Source organism: Lactuca sativa, chromosome 3 (assembly GCF_002870075.4).
Source record: "Lactuca sativa cultivar Salinas chromosome 3, Lsat_Salinas_v11, whole genome shotgun sequence".
In the NCBI taxonomy this organism is placed as follows: Eukaryota; Viridiplantae; Streptophyta; class Magnoliopsida; order Asterales; family Asteraceae; genus Lactuca; species Lactuca sativa.
The window spans coordinates 240,307,660-240,328,115 of record NC_056625.2 but is presented as its reverse complement, the minus strand read 5'-3'; the positions used below and the strand labels follow the sequence as shown (position 1 = coordinate 240,328,115).

At 36.2% G+C, this 20,456-nt stretch overlaps 1 protein-coding gene and 2 long non-coding RNA genes across 11 annotated transcripts; 2 read left to right on the top strand and 1 right to left on the bottom strand.

Moving 5' to 3' along the window:
* Window positions 1–453: 453 nt before the first annotated feature.
* Window positions 454–3,586, bottom strand: LOC111906657 (uncharacterized). Of its 9 annotated transcripts, none has more exons than XR_008231045.1 (5): window positions 3,429–3,586; window positions 2,972–3,348; window positions 2,436–2,868; window positions 1,214–1,290; window positions 454–850 (listed from the first exon to the last, which is right to left on the bottom strand). It is a non-coding gene; the product is annotated as an uncharacterized LOC111906657 (long non-coding RNA). The 9 variants fall into 9 exon arrangements; XR_008231046.1 differs by having other exon boundaries at window positions 2,436–2,865; XR_006189513.1 differs by having other exon boundaries at window positions 2,093–3,348.
* Window positions 3,587–4,882: 1,296 nt separating this feature from the next.
* Window positions 4,883–6,427, top strand: LOC111906658 (uncharacterized). Its single transcript, XR_002855301.3, has 2 exons — window positions 4,883–5,425; window positions 5,622–6,427. It is a non-coding gene; the product is annotated as an uncharacterized LOC111906658 (long non-coding RNA).
* Window positions 6,428–10,090: 3,663 nt separating this feature from the next.
* On the top strand, window positions 10,091–12,168 carry LOC111906659 (putative pentatricopeptide repeat-containing protein At1g12700, mitochondrial). The gene has a single exon (XM_023902427.3). The coding sequence runs from the start codon at window positions 10,179–10,181 to the stop codon at window positions 12,054–12,056; it is 1,878 nt and encodes a 625-aa protein (XP_023758195.2). The 5' UTR covers window positions 10,091–10,178; the 3' UTR covers window positions 12,057–12,168.
* Window positions 12,169–20,456: the final 8,288 nt, after the last annotated feature.

The window sequence follows — 20,456 nt, the reverse complement described above, 5'->3', positions numbered from 1 at the left end:
ATTCCTGGCTTCGCCCCTGTTATGCGCTAATGGGTCACGAAAAAATAAACGAACATGTGAAACAGTAGACCATTAGCACGAAAGAGTATTTTTCGGCCTAAAACAGTAGTCAACGGCGTTAACCGTAGTCAACCATAAGTTAACTACTATTTTGTGGGTTATTTTTGGCTAAGTGGTATTTTTTGGTTATTTTTTATAAATAATTAAGAAAAAATGCTAGATTACCCCATAAGTGTATATATATATATATATATATATATATATATATATATATATATATATATATATATATATATATATATATATATATGTACTAGAAAATGTTTTCAAACCGTGCTTAGCACGGCCCAAGAATCTAGTTAGACCAGAGCTTAAGCATGAACGAGGGATCGAGGAAAGTTGAATGTATAATGTTGTGATTGATTGAATTTTTCATTTTGTAATGACTTAATATAAAGAAATAAGAGAAGAATGCTATAATACACAAATAAATTTAAGTAAGTTACTATTTGTTACATTTATTAGAACTTTGTACAAAAATTTGGGAAGAGTAAAGTTAATTGCCCATGTTGGTATGAAGAGTAAAGTACATCATTGTTCTCTGCAATTTGCATATAATCCACCTGCATGTGTAGGTAAAAATATGTGAAAATGATTGAGTAGTGATATATATAGGCCTTCAAGCTTGCAAGTTTGAGGAAAATAATCTTTGAGCAACTGTAACACCAAGATTAGGGCCTGAAAATGAATTCAATGATAGTATTTTCAAATTCCGTTAAAATTTTCAACATCTTCAAGAACAGAAGCATTGACTCGCATCGATCAGTCACACGGTTTGGTTTGAATTGATCTGGCAAATTTCCATAACAAAGGCATCATTGAACTCCATAAATAACATGTCTAGTCCGACCAGAAATGATTTTGTTATCGTATACACCCACTTGCAAATGAATTCAAGGTTTGTAAAATGAAAAGATTCATCTTATATTTATTGCAAGTTCATATATATATATATATATATATATATATATATATATATATATATATACCCTTCTTGCTAAATATCCATCAAGACAATTCTATAAGTATTTATAAAACAAAAACTAATTAAAAAAATTATTTTAACATATATGAAATGAATACTACAAAGAATATGAAAAAAAATTCGCATATTAGAAGGTAAAATAGTACCATTTCTTGGAGGAATAAATACCTTTGTTGTTGCTCGTTAGCCATTGGCAAAATCAAAACCACCTCCTCTACACTCGATTCAAACCGATATAATTCCATCTACATCAACAATCCGGATAAAATTGAGTAGTTCTCAAATGTAAGGAATTCACCAATATCTATTCTCCAACTAAAAAAATAAGCTCGTTTCTAATTGCTCAACATCAATTATTGAAATTTATGATTTCCGTTGTTGAGCAGAATTTTGGAAGTTGATATAAGGTGTGTATGTATGTGTAGCCAAATAACACTATTGTTATAGAGGAGCTTGAACTTCTAGTCGTGTTGTACATAAAAAGTTCTAGTATGTAAACGTTTCACTGATCTCACTTTTTTATAAAAGACTGAAAAGGTCAAATCTTTAAATAGTTCTTAAAATACAAATAGAACCCAATCAGTAATATGAGTACAGGTATTGGTTCCTAAACACAAAGTAATGAATGTCAAAATTTATACATCCGAATAGACCAGGAAGACGTAAATGTTGAGCTAGTAAAAAATTGAGCTATCACAATTAGGTTACCAAGATAATACATGTACTACTCTTTCTACATACTCTCCTATCATTTTTGCAAATGAAATAGTCTTTGGAAGGAGTGGTAACATGAAAATGTAATAGTAAATTAAATAAATTGTCAAAAAAGCTCAATTTACCGTGTTTTACCAAACAAAAGTGACTTATTAAACCAGACCTAAAGTATAGCAGATGTTTTCCCGACCTCCAAGTTAGTAGACATATGTATGGTACTGCTCCATGGGTGTTGTAAGTAGTAGGCGACTAAAATTTAACAAGTTAACTAATAGGGGTAATTAAGCAACATCCAAATACCAAAAGATGGAGACTTTAAAAATCATAAATTACCCCTCCAAAATTATTGCAAATTATCAACTCAATTAATGTATGAACTATTGAGTTTGGAGTTGCTTCCTTATCTATGTGTATTGACATCTCCTCCTTCACAATCCTTTAAATCATTTAAGTTGAACATTACTACGTGTCCTTTGCTTCCTTTCTTCCTTGTCTAACCCCCCATCCCTGTATATGTCTCTATGTTCCCCTATTTCCTATAGTTCTTTTATATAGAAATTGAAGCAAAAAAACCCTTTTTATATGTTAATTGAGGTAGAAAAACATCACTTTCTATCAGCTCCAGAACAGACAAAAAAATTAAAAAAATCAAGATGAAAAGGATAAGGAAAGAAACCTGAAACCTTATCTTGAAAGACCAGCCATGAAAATTAAATGGAACCTGAAAGGAACATCAAAAATCTAATATAACTATAGAACATAATTAGCAACAAGACCCACAAAAAGTCAAACTAAAAGAGGGAGAAGAACCTATTGAACCTGAACAGTCAAGAACAACAGAAAAGAAGATTAAATGGTCAGCGTTGGAATGAGAAGGAAAAATAGATGAACATAGAGAGTTTGACATGGCAGAGATAATCAAACCTAATACAAATAAACAAATACTATTATTAACATAAAGAACTTCATAGAACAATAATACCTAATTTTCAGGTGATTTGCAATAAATTAGGGCTCGTTCAATTTTCAAGAAAACAAGATTGATGAAGGAAGTCAGGGAACAGGGCTTCAAACGTTGTGTGAGATCGACCGTGGAATTTATCGACCTACTATTCAGTTCCAAAAAATTAGACTCAGATAACCAAACTCGAAAATTGAACTTTAAACTACCGACAAGAATAGAAACAAGAGACAAGCTACAACAAAAATTACCCAAATCGTCAAGACATTTCCATGGAGTTTTTGTTCTTTTGTTCCCATTTTTATAGAGAAAGAAGAAGACGATGGAGAGAAAGAAGAACTAATTAAGGGAAAGATTTTGAGGTGGGTCAAGTGCCAGTAGAAGAAAACAACTAAGCTATTAGCGACCGATAAGGCAGAGGAGGCGGTGAAAGCCGATGATTCAGTTTGGACAACATAATTCTATATATTCAGTGGAATGGTGAATATGCTTGGAGTCTGGAGAAGGATGAGCCAGAACGACACCATATGTTAAGGGCTTGGAGAAAAGAAACCACAGGTGTAAAAGGTGAGGGCATGTAGAACCTCCACTGATGATAAAACCTCGAAGTTCTACCAACAACGCAACCCTGCAGATTCCAAATATTAAAAGAAAAAGTGATGAGAACGCAAAATCAAATAGATAGAGAATGCTAGAAAAAGAGATTACCTGACAACCATGGTTTGATCGACAGAGAAAAACTGACGAGGGGTATTAGATGATTTTTGGTTTACGACCTGAGAGAGAAAATGGAAGAGAAAATGGAGAATCGTTGAATCAAATGGGGAAGAGGGAGAAGACATTGGAGGAAAAGGAAAAGAGCGGTGGAACAATCCGACTACTATGCATTGGGAAAGAGGAAAAAAGAAACCAGGTGTCCTCCATCATGAAACGTGTCATCTTCAAAATGAAACAAAGATGACTCACCTGGATGAAGGTTGCCCTCTTTTTTTTTGAAATCTCCAATCCTACGCGCACAAGAAGAAGGAGGAGAATCCCAGACGCGCCAAAAAACACTGATGCGTGTAGTGCACGAACTCGCCTCAAGCAAAAAAGCTTTTTGTATATAATAATGATATATATATATATATATATATATATATATATATATATATATATATATATATATATATATATATATATATATATATATATATATATATATATATATATATATATATATATATATATATATATACTAGTTGTGAAACCCGTATATTATACGGGTTGATTTAAAACAAAATGTTAAATAGAAACGATTAAATGAGAAGTTTATTTGAATTTGAAATTTGAAATAAATAAAAATTATGAGAAAAAAACATGCAAAAAATAAATAAATTAAAATTATTGTTTAATTATCAGACCCGTATACTAAACAGGTTAATTATAACAAAATGTTAAATACAAATGTTTAAACTGTAAATTTATTTGAAATTGAAATTGAAATTTAAAATTTAAAATTTGAAATTAATATCATTATGGTAGGTTTACTTTATGAAAACTAATTAATAATATATTAGAAATGGAAAATGAAATAAATGACAAGTGGAAAATAAATATATCTCTGAATTATGACAAAATGACATGTGGCAAATTGAATGAGAGAAGGACATGTGGCAAAATCATTCTTATTTATTAGGGTATATATAATATATATATATATATATATATATATATATATATATATATATATATATATTCTAATAAATGAATAGTTTTAATCTCATTGTGACAAGTGTCACTCTAATACAAGTACTCATTAATATTATGTCATGTGTCATGTAAATATATTAGGCAACCATTTCAAAATTCAAATTTATATTTTCTAATCATATGTTAAATTTGAAGTTATAATAACTTTAAAATTTTGATATATCTCTTAATTAATAATTTATTTAAAACAATTGATTAATAATTATATATTTTTATTATAAAAGTTTAATTAATTTTATAACTGTGATTTCCACGAGTTATAAACTAGTATATATATATATATATATATATATATATATATATATATATATATATATATATATATATATATATATATATATATATATATATATATATATATATATATATATATATATTAAATCCAAAGCCCCTTTGAACAGTTCTATGTTCTAATCGTTCTAATCGGTGGCTTTTTTTATTTAATTTCTCTGTTTTTATGCATAAGTTTATTCCACCACCACCAAGCTCCTAAGACTATCAGGATACGTGGCTTCTTCCCTTTGTTTCTTCAACATCTCCTTGCTTACTCACCCTTGATCATACCGACCAGATCCTTCCACCTTTTATGGCCACCGCCTTATCTCCATCCTCTTTCTTTTTCCTGTTGACAAGGCTCCATAAATCCCAATTTCCTTTCTATTTCTCTCAACATCAGACTCCTTGTGACACCTGAAATCGATTTCTTCATGCCTCAAATTGATTTCATTAGGAGGGCGGTATGCTTGAAGTGGCGATCTAGGTTTTAGGGTTTTTCCACTTGCTCCACTACCGTCTCCATCTTCCTTTGCTGCCGGAAAAAAAAATAACAACATCAAGAAGGACCGGAAGGAGAACATGAGGAAGAACAACCCAAGTAATTTTCTTCTAATTCGTCGTGTCTCCGCCCACCTATTAAAATCCCATTTCCTACAGTTGATTGGTGTTTTTTTCAGGTACTGTGACCTAAAATCATTTGTCTTCATTCTATATTTTTCCCCAATCAGTGTTGGAAAAGCTTTAACAGTTTTTTCTAACATGGGGTCGGTTGATTTTGGATTTACAGTCAAGAACATGTCATAATAATAGTCATGAAATTTACTTGTTTGGATATCGGGAATTAAATTATTTCATTTCATATGTGTCGTTCAGGAAATGATCAATTATGAGCTCTACATATCAACACCATGGGTTTGAATCACCACGAATATTTTTCATATGAAAAAACACTCTTTTGCAGAAATTGGAGGAAAATGAAAAAAGTTGTTGCAAAAATACGTATTTACCCCTAATTTCTGATATAATTTTGTTGTTGCCAACAAAAATAAGGATGAAATTTTATAAAGCTAACCTATAATGTTTGCAACCTTGCAACCAGACATTAAAGTCATGCTTTGTGATCCTTATGAACCTGAACCATAAAAGAAAATAATAAAGTCACTTTACAGAAGAATCATGTAGAATTTTATTTATTTATTTATTTATTTATTTATTGTTTTGAAACTTATTACTTTACTCTCTCCAGTCATGCTTGATTCATCAATGGATAGAGAGTCACCAGATACTAAAACTCCATCAACAGGAACCTGTTTTTATAACTGATTCTTAACATGGTGAAGAAATAAAGAAATTTTAGAAAGATTATAAATTTCTGACCTGATCATTGATTTTTAGAGGGATTATATCACCCACAACAATATAAAATATTGAAATCTCAACCCTTCTCCCACCTCTAACCACCTCCAAGTGTATGTTTTGTTTTTCCTCATTTACATTTTGAAATTGAAGTGATTGTTTATAATCACTTATGGATACAAGATTTTTTTGTTAAAAAAAAAAAGTAACAGACAAAAAAACAACAATAAGATGACACTGATGTCACTTACAAGTTCTTCAAGTGTAATATTGGAATTTGTGGTTCATTTATGTGGATATTGAAGCTCCTGATGTTGCTTTTACTGTTATATTCTTCAGTTCCCTTATTGTTCATGGTTTTTGTTGTCCTGTTTATTTTAGAGGGTAATGTTGGGATATTTGATAATTATTGACAAGTAAAGTGTCATTTCACTATAGTTAAAAACTATAATTTTGATATTTAGCGGTTAATTATTGTTACATCTTCATGTTAGCATCTTTCTTTGTTACTTAAGTTGTATGTTAGCAAGTTAGTATGGAATATTTAGACGCTTTGAAGAAAGTAATGAGAATACATTTTCTTCCAATTTGTTCCACGTGTAAAATGGTATAATAGAATGTGGTCTTCCGGAAAAACGGGTAAGTAGTAAAATTTGATTTTGAGTTTCATTGAAATGAAATTAAAAAACACAAACCTTCTTAATACAAACTTGAGTGGTTAAACCTTAAATAAAAAAAAAAAAAGGTATATAGATGCTCCTTAATCAAAACTGATACATGTCATGCATTAAGAGGATGAATAATTTTTTCTAAATTATGATTATTGGAATGTAATTTTTTTTTGTCGTTTCAGTTCCACAGATGTGTAAATGGATGAGATTTGAAACTTCGATTCTTACATTATATGGAGAACTAAACCAACTTGCTATTCACTTATTCAAGATAAGTTACAAAAATTTGTAGGTTTCTACAATTTTTTCAAAGTACGTTGTTGTAAGTGGTGCTTACTTTTACCATCATACTTAAGTAAGGATAATAGTTAACTTTTCTAAATTTGAATGATATAACAGTAAATGTAAGTAGGATGTTTACTTTTCTATACCACTTCTACCCTTCCCAATATCCCTTGGGACATACTATTTCAATAACAAAAAACATTAATACCCATTAAAAGTTCTTAAATTTTTAATCTTTATTTTTAACATTGTATGTTACTTAAGACATTTTTGTTCAATAAAAGTATATAAGCTTTAGCTATCAGATACTTTTGGATAAAGAAATACGACTTACATATCCATAAGTGGAGCTATTTGTTACGTTTTATGACTATCTTTTTAAATCTAATCTTCGTTTATGTTAAATGGCGTTTCATATAGAGACCAAAAACTTACCTTGGAGTAAATGCTATAGCATTGTACTTTGCTTCCTTTCGGAAACAGTAGAATGCAAATCCAACCCCCGCAAAGCAGGGATACTGTATTAGTTATAAAATTAATTATAATATTTATAAGTGTAAATTTATTTATTATGAATTTTGATTAACATATTTATGGAGAGTTTGTATTTGTTTGTGAATCAAAATACTTGAGATATACACTTTGTAAGTTGGTATACATATACATCCATTGTGTTATTTTTTGTATGCTATTTTTTAAGTTTAATCTCTTGTTACTTTTTATATGGTTTTTAGCATTGTAGTTAATTTGTATCTTTTCTCATTTACATGACCATCTTATAAGGTATGGATGTCTCATATGTATCAATTATTAATAAATGCTTATAACATAGCAAAAAACATAAAGTAATATGATGATTTTATAATTAAAACTTATCTGATAAATTTATTTTGCATTCTTTTACATTGAAATTGAACCACTCGTTGTCAAAATTTTATAATCACACTCATTTGTGTAAATATCCATTAATAATATAATTATATTAGTTACCGATCCAACAATGGAATCAAATAAAAAACATTTTATATGATTTTGCATACTAAGAGAATACATATTTAACTAATTGTAACAAATAACTTTAAATAGTCATCTTTTGCCTCTAAATATACAATCATAAATATAATACATATTTAACTAATTGTAACAAATAACTTTAAATAGTCATCTTTTGCCTCTAAATATACAATCATAAATATTTTCTTGAAATCTAAAGAAAATAGAATGAAAAATATATGAATATAAATTGAAACCCTCAAATCACCCAAATACCTATTAGGCTTTCAAAAGCTTGATCATCATATCCATATTTAGTTCTGTCGAACATATATCATCATTCAAACTATTTATTTTATTGCGAGTACACAAACATGAAATAATCATCTTATATAGGCAAAATATTTTAATTAATTAAATAGTTAATTAGCATAAGATGAAAAAAATAGGAGTTCCAAATCAATATGGTTCAAGATAGATGCATCTAAATGACCTCCTTTATAACAGTTACAAAGATTTTCTTTTTGATGTATGTAGATTTTCGCGTGGCGGTTGGTGCTTGACAAGCTCCTGACTCGTCAAAATCTTCATTCCAAGGGTTTGGATGTCCCGTCTTTGACTTACGCTACTTGTGATTCTCTTTCTGTAAACATGAATCATCTGTTTTCCTGTCGTTTGGCTATGGATCTTTATATACAGGTCCTTAAATCCTTAAATGGTGGGGTTTGGATAATTGTATGTTTTCTTCTTTTGAAGATTGGCAGCTTTAGTTTTCTTCTATACGGTGCTCAGGGTTGATAAAGCGTTGGTTGGAGGGCGTTTTTTATTCGCTTTAGTGGCACATTTGGAGTTACAAAAATTTTCAGATTTTGCTTCTTTTCCAAGGACAATGGTTCTATTTGATAACTTTGTCACCCATATCTTCTTTTGGTGTAAAAGTAGGGCTAAGAAAAATTTAAACTGATAGCCATATTGGCTATCGGTTCAACTAAAAAACCAATTTTTAAAACATTGTTTAAAACTAAGCTAAAGTTTTCGGCAATGTTGGATGTAAACCAACATTGTTTAAAATCCAGTTTGAAGATAGCGTTCAATGAATCAGATAATTTTTAAAACATTGTTTTAAAATCCAGTTTGAAGATAGGGTTCAATGAATCAGATAATTTCTTTTCATTAAATAACCTAAAAGAATTTATATAGGTTGTCACGAGTCTAGTTGAGTCAAGATGCGTGTCGAGATGAGTTGAGTAAACCTTGTTCCAGTTCCTTCTATCTTAGTTGCTTGTGTGCTTTACTCTATCTTAATGTTCGGATCACGAATTTCTCTGGTTGAACTGGGAATGGGAAGGGGAGTGGTTTACTAGCATCGATTTTATGCTTATTTTTGGACCGGAACGAATCGGACAACTTTTACAAAAAATAAAAATAAAAAAAAACAATTGAACCGGTTAAATTGAATAAAAAAACACACAAAAAATGAAACATTTTTCATAACAAATTTTGATGATCGTTTTACGTCTATTTATATTTATCTTAAATTGAATAAAACACATGGTAAATATTATGAAACTTTTTGATGTATTTGTATTCATTTAAAATTTTATGAAACTTTTTCATATATATATATATATATATATATATATATATATATATATATATATATATATATATATATATATATATATATATATATATATATATATGAAACTTTTTCATGTATGTATTTTATATATATATTCATCTAAAACTATATTTATTTTGATATTATGTTTTATTTTATATATATATATATATATATATATATATATATATATATATATATATATATATATATATATATATATAATGTTTGAAGTTGTTTTTATGTTTTTTTTTTCCCATGTTTGAACTTGATTGTGTACAAGAAAATAAGAAAAAACATAATTATTCTTGAAATTGGGTTGACCTAGGGTCGAACCCAGAAACCGATCGTGTTCACCTTAAAAACTGACTTATAAAACATTGAAACCCTAGTCGTAAAATAAAGATAAAAATAAAATAACCTGTAAATGCGAAAATGCTAATACCAAATCCGTGTGAGTAAATTGAAAATAGTGTTTTATTGATTCGTAGTGAGAAGGTGGTGATGACGATCGTTTCATCTTTCGTCGTCTCCCATCTCCTTTACAAATTGAAAGGTACTGCTCATTCTTCCCTTATTTCTTTCAGAAATCCTTCATCATTTATAGAATTATTTACCGGATTCTCTCCCCCCAAAACGATTTTAGCACCGTTTGATTCAACTTATGCTTTCAATCATCAAACAGTTTTTAATCATTCTCGATCTATGTCTGAAAAGCTTACTAACCCTGACGATGTCCACAAACTGTTCGATGAAATGACACAGAGAAAACCTCTGCCATCAGTCGTTAAATTCACCCAGTTGTTGCAAGCTGTTACTAATATGAAACACTTTTCTAGTTCAATTGAGCTTTTTAAACAAATGAATGCCATTCATATACCTATCGATGTGTACACTATTAACGTTGTGATAAAGTGTTGTTGCCAAATGCACCACTCCAGTGAAGGATTTGTAGTCCTTGGCTATGGCTTCAAACGTGCTATTTTACCTGATGTCTGCACCTTTAGTACACTCTTAAATGGACTCATCTTAGAAGATAGGATTTTCGAAGCAGAAAAATTATTCAAGAAACTGATTAAAGAGAAACTTTGTGAACCTAATGCAATTATGTACAACACTATGATCAAAGGGCTTTGCAAATTTGGCATTAATGATACAGCCATTGCTTTGCTTAAACTAATGGACGAAAAGGATTGTAAACCTAATGTTGTCACATATAACACCATCATTGATAGTCTTTGCAAGGACAAAATGGTAGATGATGCTTTAAAGCTCTACAAAGAAATGGTCTTCCAAAAAGGCATTCTACCTGATGTTGTCACTTACACCTCTCTGATTCATGGCCTTTGTAACTTATGTCATTGGGAGGAGGTTGATAAAATGCTCAAAGAAATGGAACAACAAAGGATTTCCCCAGATGTTCATACTTTTAATATATTAGTGGATGCACTTTGCAAAGAAGGTAATGTTGAAGATGCAAAAGGTGTCTTCAACTTAATGATCCAAAAAGGCAAGGATCCCGATATAGTGACATACAATTCACTTATTGATGGGTATTGTTTGCGAGGCGAAATGAGCAAAGCAAGGGAAGTTGTTGATTTAATGGAATTTCGAGGTGTGGTCCCTGATATTATCACTTATAATAGTTTAGTGAATGGGTATTGCAAGAAATTGAAGATAGAAGAGGCCATGCATTTGTTTAATGAAATAACTAAAAAAGGTATGAAACCCGATGTGATCACTTACAGTACCATGCTACATGGATTGTTTCGAGTTGGACGTTGTAAAGATGCTCATGGAGTTTATAATGATATGCGAGCACACAACCTGATTCCGGATGAATGCACTTACAGAATAATTTTGGAGGGTCTATGCAACAACAATCAAGTGGAGAAAGCACTTTCTTTATTCTATTTAATAGGTGACAACAACCTAAACTCAAATATTATTGTGTACAATATAGTTATTGATGGTGCAATTAAAAGCGGGAAGTTTGATATTGCAAGGAACCTTTTCAATGAACTAATTGTTAAAGGTTTAACACCTGATATTTGGACATATAATACAATGATCGGTGGGTTTTGCCGGGAAGGTGTGATGGGGGAAGCAAAAGATTTGTTTATTGAAATGGAAAAGAGAGGCTGCTCGCCAAATGATGTGACTTACCGTATTCTTCTCCAAGGATTTCTAAAGAACCAACAACATGATAACATAGAGATGCTTTTACTGGAAATGGAAGGAAAAGGCTTCTCACTTGATGCTTCAACTGTATCAATGTTACTTGATCATATAAAAGCTAGATCTTTAGATGCTTCTTTGCTTAAGCTGATTGGTAAGCTTGTGCCAAAGGAAGAACCAGACATTCCTTGTTTTACTGTGTAATTGGCATTTAGGTTTCTTAAATGTATGGTTTTACCCATTATTGTGACACATTCTTGACTGTAAATTCAGTTGCACTTCTCTTTTCCTTTTTATTTGCAAAATTTGAAGTCAATCTTTTTCATTATGTTCAAGTTTGCACAAAAGATTCCTGTTTTACCTGGCAAAGTAGTCTAAGTAAGTGACTGGGGGTTTCAGTTTTGTTAATCATTTAAAGTTCTAAGAAATTTTAATATACTTGGTTTAATAAAGGGTACTTGAATAGGTGATCTAGCATGCTATTGAACGTTGTATATTTGTAATAGATATCAGAGATATATTATGTTTTTTGGATTGCAGTAACACCCATTGGCTAATTAGACTACCTTGTCTTCGAGTTTTAGTGCGCACTCACAATAAGATATACCACGTTGATTAATATTAGATTGTTTTGGTGTTTCAGAACCAAGTTTAAATGAATTGAGTGTCAATTATAAAAATTCAGCAATCAATTAGCAAGATAAAACAATAAATCAGTGTAGGCATTCATCTTTAGAAAGATGAAGCAATTGATTTTATCCAGATTACCAAATATTTAACAACCCCGTTGCCCTCGGCATCACTTTTAGACAATCTGCCATACAACATTCTTTCACTGATTAACTATGTTTTTCTTATTTTCTCCAAATATTTTTTGGACTTTTATACATTATCTCACAATTAAATATATGGGAATTAACAGTTTTTTGGACTTGAAGACAACCATGTTCACGTTCCTGTTATAGTTACAGTGATGATAAAGACAAGTATCTGAAACCAAACATAAAGTTTGACCACCTCCAATCATGATTGAAGGAACACAAGGTGATCCATTTTACATCATGATGTTTAAAAGCATTATTTGACATACATCATGAAGTTTAGTGATTCACTCATATTTTTTAGGACAGTCATTAACTCATGTAGATACGATTTAGTGAATAAGGTTCTTATATAATTCATTCCATTAAATTGCAAACAAACAACATCGAAACTAGACCACATAGGAACCGGCTGTTCTAGAACATGAACCAATATGACCGGTTTCGGCTCTAATTCCTAAAATTTGAAACTGATTCTAGTTATTATTTTTTTGGAACTTTTCCCTGCTAGATCAGGTATATGCTCCCGTTGGGTAACTAAAACCTGTCTAGCAGATACCTATGGTTTTTTAACGAAATAGTATTTTTCATGGTCATGGAGAATTCAAGGATTGGTCAGATCGTGTAGCAAATTGCCGTCAGGATTATGTCTTATGTCTTCAGGGGCGCATGTGTTGTCCTCATAGCAGAAAGTTGTTGGGCAAGGAGCTCGGTGTTGTCGGTAGTTCCTTTTGGAAGCGCCAAGGGGATCTTAATAGAGGAGTGCGCTCAGTTGTGTATTAGAGAGCATGTTTAGCTCGTGGTATCAGTCAGTTATCTTTGTTCAAGATGCGCACGGGTTGATATGTTGATCAACTTCAAAGTTCAGTATGTGTATTTATGTATGGGATTCGTTCAACAATATATGAGATCTTTGGGTTTAGTTTGTCGGTTTATTTCGATCGATTGGCCATTCCATTCCTCGTCAACATTTGGGGGTTGTTTGAGGGTTTCGAGTAGCAATAGTTGAAGGTGCAGTTGGTGCGTCATCCCTTTATCAACGTTTTGTCAGTTGTATATCTAGGTTTCTGGGTGCGTACCCTTGGTTGTCTGGTTGTGGGATTTTGTTTTAGGAAGCTCGGGTTTGGCGGTTGTCTTTGGGTAGTGCAAGTTTAGATATTGCAGCGAAATTGTTCGATTTTTCAGCTGTGACCTTCGGTCTACGCAGAGTCCAGTTTTGGCATGTCGCGTCGGCAGAGTTGGTATTTGGGTTGATCCGATCAGGGTTCTGACAACATTTTGGGTTATTGTGGAATTTTGCTCTAGATTTGAGAGTTTTATCGGGTTATACAACATCCCAAAAATTTATAATCAAAATTTTCATTTTTAGATTAGATAAAACCACCAACCATTCATTGTTTACAAAAAAAAACATAATCTTAAAATCAAAGTATAACGACAATCATCCAGAAATACATTAGACTCAACATGCGGAAATCATGGGTGCGTGTGATGCGATTAACCCGGGCCCTTTCCCTTGGAGCCGGAAGTACCTGAAACATGTTAAACATAAACCGTAAACACAAAGCTTAGTGAATTCTCCAAAATAACATACCATACATATATGCTAGCTCAAGGTTGTGCAAGGTCTATTTCACCCACGAGTCTATTTCAACTCATATCTCAGCACAAGGTTGTACCGGGTCTATTTCACCCCTGAGTCTATTTCAAATCATAGGTCAGCACAAGGTTTTATTGGGTCTATTTCACCCCACATACATATAGGAAACAGGCACACATGCATACAACACATAGAACATGAGTCATAAAGACTACACGCACATACTATAACATAATCCAATGGGCCAGCATTGGTGCCTTCGACCTGTAAGTACTGTGAGGAGACTCTGTAACATCCATAAATTCATGAAATTTTTAAACTTTTAAAAGCAATCCACAAATCATGATTGTTTACAAAATAGTTTTCAAAACATGTTTAATATCAGAGTTTTCCCAAAATCATAAAACAAAACACGAGGAGGTGCACGATCACGCCTTCTCCTTCCTGCGATCATCTGATGTACCTAAAACATAACCCAAATTTGTAAGCTTAAAACTTAGTGAGTTCCCCCAAAGTACCAACACACAAACAAACAACAGGTATAGAATAACATCATACTATGGGTCCAATCAACCATCGGGTTGGAATGCCAACATGCTATGGGTCCAATCAACCATCGGGTTGGAATACCCCAGGCCCCTCAACCATCAGGTTGGAATGCCAACGTACTACGGGTCCAATCAACCATTGGGTTGGTGTGCCCCGGCCTGCTGGCTTATGCACAAAGTAGTGAAGCCTCAGCCACCAACCAAACATGTGCACATATAACAGATAATCATATAACAGTCTACAACTATTAAACAGATCTACAGATCACTAAGCATAGCATCATCCTATATACCAAGATATCGATCTAACAAAACATTTCAGTACAATATAATGTATAACAAAATGTCAATCCAATGGGTCGACATTGGTGCCTTCAACCCGCAAGTACAGTGAGGAAAACTCACCTCGCAAACTGAACATAACTGATGTGGCCCGACTCCGAATTACAGCTCTCTAAACGATACCTATTTCCACCTAATGACCAATTCCATTCAAATCCCAAAATACCCTCAAGGTCAAATTTGGTCAAAGTCAACTGGTCAAACCCACTAAGTCAGCCGAGTCAACTCAACAAGGCTGACCCATGCAAATACGTGGGGCGTACTCCAGAAGTATGCTTAGCATATGCAAAGCCTCGCAGAAGACCACCATCGGGGTAGTTGACTGAGTACGTGGGGTGTACTCCCTCTTACGCAGGGCGTAACCTCACAACCCAAAAACTTCATGTAACGACCCAATTTTCACGTCCAAAAATTTCGTTTTTAAAACATTACTTTAGAAAACGTTAATAATTAAAAACATTGTTTGATCAAACCACATCACAACGTAAACCATGTCTAAAAGCCAAATCATACCACCAATCGAAATATCAGAGTATAAATCCCAGAGAAATCTAGTAAATGCGGAAACCAGTGTGCGTGCATGATGTGCCGCTACCGCGCCAGCTCCTTCCCCTTTGATGAAGAGGTACCTGAAACCAAAACTATAAACTGTAAACACAAAGCTTAGTGAGTTCCCCCATCGTACCACATACCATACTAACACATAACATACATACTGCCAGGCTATTCTGGGGTGCCTGACTACCCGGTACGGCCATTCTGGGGTGCCGACTACCCGTGCGGCCATTCTGGGGTGCCGTCCTACCCGTGTCAAGCCATTATGGGGTGCTGAATACCCGTGTCAAGCTATTCTGGGGTGCTGACTACCCATCGGTCCTAACGACCGATCCTCAGGGACTATTTCACCCCTACTGCTACTTACACATATATCATACATAACATATTACCAAACATATATGGGGTGTCTGGGCTACCCTTCGGTCCTAACAACCGAACTCGGGGACTGGTCCCCTCCTACTACCTCTATCGCATATAACATAACAAGCCAGCATACAAACATATCATCACATACTGTCAGACATTTCTGGGGTGTCTACACTACCCTTCGGTCCTAACAACCGATCTCTATTTCTATCACATATAACATATCATGCTAGCATATAACATATCAGGTAGTAGCAACCTAGAAGATATCACAAAGACCATCATCTAATCATACGACTCCTACTGGTGGGCCGGCATTGTGGCCGTAGACCCACCGCTACTGGAAGGTAACTCACCTCAAAGTAGCTGCTGATCTGATCGGGAACAGACTGTCTACTGCTGCTGCTGCTGCTCCGGAAATCCTCCGGCTGTAATTTCCACAACATACTCAATCAAACACTGCTAACTATCCTTTGGGTAAAATGACCATTTTACCCCTGATCATGCCCTAAGTCAAAGTCAGAGTCAACTTTCAGTTGACCCGACTCGCCGAGTTGGCTCGCCAACTCGCCGAGTCCCTGTCCAATCGACCGACTTGGGTCCCGTTTCTACTCGTCGAGTTAGGCGTTGACTCGACGAGTTATCCTTCCAAACTGATGTTCAAGTCCTTCATCCTACTCGTCGAGTTGTATGAACAACTCGCCGAGTTCATCTTCATCCGAAGAACACTTTATGTTGTGACTCGCCGAGTTGTATGACCAACTCGCCGAGTCTGTTCTTGATCTAAAAAGATTGCCTTGAACTCGCCGAGTCAGGGCATTGACTCGCCGAGTTCCTCCATGGATGAGTTTGGCTTCCAACTCACCGAGTCACACCCGGTGACTCACTACTCCCACTCAAACAACGAAAAGGGGACAAACTTGGAGACTTGCGAGCAGACTCGCCGAGTCGTTACCATGCAGTCATTATATGCTGGATTCTGCTTGAATCCAGCTTATGCTATCCATAGATCTGGGTTCCTAGAGCATGAATAACACGTAAAGTTTCCAACTTTACGTGTAAATATTCACCCATGAGAGTTTTAGGGTTCAAAATGCACCAAATGAGTAGATCTAGGGTCTCTATGCAATATGGGTCCATAAAGGCAGTAGATCTGAGCTCCTGGAGCTCAATCATGCCTAGATCTAGAGTCCAATCATCTTATTACGAATTATATTGCACATGCAAGCTTGCGGAAAGGCTCAAGAAGGACTTTAATGGAGTAACAAGCATAGAAACAGAGGGATAACGAGTTATACCTCAAAGAAATTACTGAGAGAACACAGAGATGCTTGGCTTCCTTCCCTTCCTCTTGATCTACTCCTCTTCCTTCTCAAAATCTTCAAGGAAACACACTAATAAGCCTCAAACTCACAAGAACAAGGGCTAGAACGTATGGAGAGCTTCTGAGGGTGAATGGGGCGGAGTTGGGGCGCAAATGGTCGTTTAAATAGGGTGCAAACCCTTGGAAATTAGGGTTTCATCAGACAGCGCGGACTCGCCGAGTCCCTAATATGGACTCGCCGAGTCACCAACTTAACCGCGCCCCAAGTCTCGTCTCTACTCGGCGAGTCGGGCCTCCAACTCGCCGAGTCTACGGCCAAAAATACAAAATACTCAGATATATCTTACGTACCAGGAATCAGGTGCTATGAATCTCCCCCACTTATTTTAGACTTCGTCCTCGAAGTCTGCTGCTCGATCCTGAAACAACTCGGGGTAATGCTCCATCATCTCTTCCACCGGCTCCCAAGTCCACTCCGAACCCTTGCGGTGCTGCCATTGCACCTTCACTAGCTCCACCCTCTTGTTCCTCAAATCCTTCGACTTCCTGTCGAGGATTGCGACTGGGCGCTCAATGTAACTCAGGCTGTCATCAACCTGAATATCCTCCAACGGCACTACTGCTGAATCGTCCACTAAGCACTTCCGCAACTGAGAAACATGGAAAGTGTTGTGAATCTGACTGAGCTCGACTGGCAGATCCAGTCTATACGCCACCTTGCCCACCCGGGCTACAACCCTAAACGGTCCGATAAATCTCGGACCCAACTTGCCCTGCTTCCTGAATCAAATGACGCCTTTCCAAGGCGACACCTTCAGGAGAACCATATCCCCGACTTGGAACTCCTAGTCGGATCGACGCTTGTCGGCGTAACTTTTCTGCCGACTCTGAGCAGTCTGAAGCCTGCTCCGAACCTGCTGGATCCTCTCGGTCGTCCTGAGCACCACCTCGGTGCTCCCCATGACCCTCTGGCCAACTTCACCCCAGCATATCGGGGTCCTGCACCTCCGTCCGTACAACATCTCGAATGGGGGACGGTCAATACTCGCGTGGTAGTTGTTATTGTACGAGAACTCAGCCAAGGGAAGATAGGTATCCCAGCTACCACCGAAATCTAGCACGCATGCCCGCAACATATCCTCCAAAGTCTGGATGGTCCGCTCGCTCTGACCATCCGTCTGCGGGTGAAAGGCAGTGCTAAAATGCAGACGAGTGCCAACTCCTCGTGAAACCTCTTCCAAAACCTGGAAGTAAAACGCACATCCCTGTCCGAGATAACCGATACCGGCACCCCGTTCCGCGCCACAATCTCCCTAATATAGATGTCGGCCAATTTCTCGGCCGATATGCTCTCCTGAATCAGAATAAAGTGAGCACTCTTGGTCAATCGATCCACGATGACCTAAATCGAATCTACTCCACGCGCGTTCCTAGGAAGCTTTGTGATAAAATCCATCGTGATATCTTCCCATTTCCACAACGGAATGTCCAACGGTTGCATCTTCCCATGCGGCCTCTGATGTTCGGCCTTGACCTTCCTGCAGGTCAAGCACCGCTCGACATACCATGCCACATCCTGCTTCATGCAGGGCCACCAATAATCTAGACGAAGATCCTTATACATCTTCGTCGCCCCGGGATGAATAGAGAATCGGGACTTGTGCGCCTCCTCCATCAAGATCTGGCGCACGCCTCCGTGATACGGCACGCACACCCTGCGGTGTAGTGTCAATAGTCCTCGGCTATCATAATCGAAGGAGGAAACCTGACCCACCACACGCTCGCTCTTCCGATGTTCCTCCTTGATAGCCTCCTGTTGAGCCTCCCGAATTCGCTCCAACAAGGGAGTCACTACGGTCATCCTCATGCAAATATCCCTGATCGGAGCCGCCTTGCGGCTAAGCGTATCGGCCACCACATTGGCCTTCCCTGGGTGGTAAAGGATCTCACAATCATAATCCTTCACCACGTCCAACCACCGCCGCTGCCTCATGTTCAGATTCGGCTGATCCATGAGGTACCTCAAACTCTTGTGGTCCGTGTAGATGGTACATCAAACCCCGTAGAGGTAATGCCGCCAAATCTTGAGGGCAAAAACCACCGCCCCCAACTCCAAGTCATGCGTCGGGTAGTTCGCCTCGTGAGGCTTGAGCTGCCTCAAAGCGTAGGCAATGACATGCCCCCTCTGCATCAGTACCGTGCCCAAACCTGAAATGGACGCGTCACAGTAAACCACAAAATCCTCTACGCCCTCTGGCAGGGCTAAGATTGGCGCCTCGCACAATCTCTGTCTTAGTGTATCAAACGCAGCCTGCTGCTCGGGCCCCCACCGAAAGACCACGGCTTTCTTCGTCAGCCGCGTCAGGGGTACGGTTATCTTGGAGAAATCCTGAATGAACCTCCGATAGTAGCCTGCTAATCCCAAGAAACTCCGAATCTCAGATGGAGACTTCAGAACCTCCCACCGCATCACGGCCTAGACCTTGGCCGGATCGACCAGAATCTCGTTTTAGTTGACAAGGTGTCCAAGAAATTGCACCTCACACAAACAAAACTCACACTTGGAGAACTTGGCATACAAGCTCTCCCTCCTTAGGGTCTCCAAAACCTCTTTCAGATGCTCCTCATGCTCCTCCAGTGTCTTGGAATAAACCAAGATGTCATCGATAAAGACTATCACAGACCGATCCAACATCGGTATGCATACGCGGTTCATGAGGTCCATGAACGCGACAGGAGCATTGGTGAGCCCAAACGGTATCACCACGAACTCATAGTGGCCATAGCGCGTCCGAAATGCGGTCTTCTGCATATCCTCCTCCCTGACCCTCATCTGATGATAACCCGAACGCAAATCAATCTTGGAGAACCAAGATGCTCCCTGAAGCTGGTCAAAGAGATCATCAATCCTTGGGAGTGGGTAACGGTTCTTCACCGTTACCTTGTTCAGCTCCCGGTAATCTATAAACATCCGATGCGACCCATCCTTCTTTTTCACAAACAGAATCGGGGCTGCCCAGGGTGAACTGCTCGGTCTAATGAATC

Excerpts from the sequence above, each read along its gene's own strand:
- LOC111906659 (XM_023902427.3), top strand. The coding sequence starts at position 10,179 with ATGACGATCGTTTCATCTTTCGTCGTCTCCCATCTCCTTTACAAATTG.